This window comes from Sinocyclocheilus rhinocerous, unplaced genomic scaffold (assembly GCF_001515625.1).
Source record: "Sinocyclocheilus rhinocerous isolate Xijiao unplaced genomic scaffold, SAMN03320098_v1.1 scaffold1464, whole genome shotgun sequence".
NCBI classification, from domain to species: domain Eukaryota; kingdom Metazoa; phylum Chordata; class Actinopteri; order Cypriniformes; family Cyprinidae; genus Sinocyclocheilus; species Sinocyclocheilus rhinocerous.
Genome location: NW_015643188.1, coordinates 300,025 through 302,633, shown reverse-complemented (window position 1 = coordinate 302,633; position 2,609 = coordinate 300,025). Strand labels below are relative to the sequence as shown.

Sequence of the window (2,609 nt, the reverse complement as noted above, 5' to 3'; positions counted from 1 at the left end):
ACAAAAAAAAAATATATATATAATAATAATAATAAAATAAATAATATATATATATATATATATATATATATATATTACAGTATTTCAGTGATACTGACCTGTTTTGAACAAAATAGGTAAACATTGGAAAAAAGTCCAAATTATGTTACTTTCACAATTTATACTAGAATTGTCCTAAGAATATGTGATGCAAAAGGTGCCAGCATGATGCTCGGGTGTTCTGGGTGGTTGTCAGGATGTTGCTTTATGGTTGCTAAAGTGTTCTGTGTGGTTTCTAGTTTGTTGCAGTGCACCTGTTAAGATGTCCTGGCTCTAATACAACAAAAACTGGGAAAAGCAAAAAATAATCAATACTCTTGAAAATAATCAGGAGTACTGCAATGGAGAAATTCTGATGCGTTGACTTTGCTGAGCATAGAGCCCTGCTGCTGCCTGAACCGAATCAAATAATGAAGGTGTATTTCTGCAGAGATCCACAGCACAGGAGTGACTGACAGCTGAGGGGACGGAAACAAGAGACCACTGCTGGGAATACAGAGAGAAAATCAGCACAAACCTCCCGATCTTTCCTCCACCACGCAGAAATCAGAGAGGTCGACATAGAGATGGTGTCTGATATCTAAAGGACTCCTCAGAGAATAATTACAACTGCTACAGTACAAATTATTAGCTATAACCTTAACAAAAATACTCTGATAGGTGTATCAGTCTGATAACCTGATACACTGCATGTGCTGAATGATCGCCATATTCATGTACTACGGCTCTCCAGTGCAGTTCAAAGAATAGTGTGGTACTTTCACTGTGAATGTCCAAATAACCATAGCAACCACAGCTTTTGATCAAAATTAGACCATGCACAAAAAAATTAAAATTGTGCTGCACATTTTGAGACATTGCCGTTTGAGTCAAATCTTTATGGAAGCCTGTTTCTGCCATGGAATAGAATAGAATAGAATATTGCAATTCAGATTTTTTTCCTCAGAACTGCAAGAACTAAACAGAAATGTAACTTTTTTCTTGCAATTTTGAGTTTATATCTAGCAATTCTGACTTTTTTCTTGCAATTCTGAGTGACATTATACACACAAAAATAATAGCACACTGATTTATATTCTATTCTGCAAAAGCTGCAAATAAAGTCCACGAAGTTCATCATATTAACTGTTTGGTATTCACCTGTCCAGCCTGTGTAGGTGGAAAAATCATGTGGATCTGCAGTCTTCAGGCCCTCCTCCATCTGTTGGAGAAGATCTGTGATCTTGCTTTGCACCTTCTTCTGAAAGGCGTCACTGATCTATTTTCAGGGAAGGGGAAAAAAAGAGTTTGTAAGTAAGCTTCCAAGCTTCATTTGACAAATAGTTGTTTTATTAATGAATTCACAAAGAGACACTGGCACTGAATAGCGTACAGCGCTGTGTTCAAAAATGTTGCGGACCAAATACAGAGCCCTGCGGAATCTCCATTATAAAATTCAAAATATATGCATATCGAATCCATTCTCAAAATTGATTTGATTTAAAAAGATATGCATATGCATACCTACTGCATCACAGACACACTTCTAACCTTTAAAAGTGAACTGTACTTCAGAGACTTCTTGGCCCTGCAATGCAACATCTCAGTTCAGCCTTCAGGAACTACTCGGAGAACCACTGATAATATTACACAGAGTCATTACACAAATATTTGCAAACGTTTGACAAAGTCACAGAGAGACTAGCTAATCGTATACCGAATCAACTGTCACCTGTGATTTGCTGACAATGGTACAAAGAGCAATGTGGCACCCCGGGATCCTGGTGCTCAGCCTGATACAAAGAGCACATCTGAACACAGAAGAAAAAGTTCCTTTTTATTCAGACTGTTTACTGCCACAGGGGAAAATTCATAATGTCTATTGCTATTTCTGAAGGTCTGAGTTCAATAGCTTAGGAACCTTGGGCACGGTAGAGTGAAGGTGGATCGAATCCAGAGTTATTTTCTCCTGCAGCAGTGAGTCTGTGAGGCGAATCCTAATGAGGAGCAAACCTCATCTATCACAAGCAACCCTGACAAAGACACTGACATACACAATCTTAAAATAAGTAGTAAGGAGTAATTGTGGGTAAAATAATCCACTAGGGGCAGATATTTAAGCTCACATCTATATTTTGCCTACACTGCAAAAAGCCGATAATAAAATGCTTTAGTCAGATGATAATGCTCTATAGTAATTTATATAAGAATAGTCTTAAAATTAAATTGGGGACATTTGGAAAATAGAGTTTAAAACCATGATGTGTGTCATTTCACATGTAATGTAAGTAAACATTTTATATAATTTACAAATTATTTAAATCATAAATAATTCATAAAAAGAAAATCATAAAAAAATAAATAAAAATATATAATATTTCTATGATATTTTTTACTTTTAAAAAAATGTGTCGAATAAAAATTATGCCAGAATGGAAAACAGGGTTGCAAATTTTGCCTAAAATAAGGTATCAGGTCAGTGGGGACCAGTGTAATTTTAGTTTTCTAAAATTAAAATTAAAAACATTAAAAAAAAATAAAAAATAGTTTTTGAAATCAAATAAACATTAACTAAAATATATATATATATA

General features: G+C 34.8%; 1 protein-coding gene across 1 annotated transcript in view; it reads right to left on the bottom strand.

The window, feature by feature from the left end:
- Positions 1–2,609, bottom strand: part of lancl2 (LanC lantibiotic synthetase component C-like 2 (bacterial)) — a 29,775-nt gene that overhangs the window by 24,926 nt on the left and 2,240 nt on the right. The window contains exon 2 of the mRNA XM_016574610.1: positions 1,180–1,297. Within this exon, the coding sequence (XP_016430096.1) occupies positions 1,180–1,297 (118 nt within the window). The remainder of the gene's footprint in view (positions 1–1,179; positions 1,298–2,609) is intronic.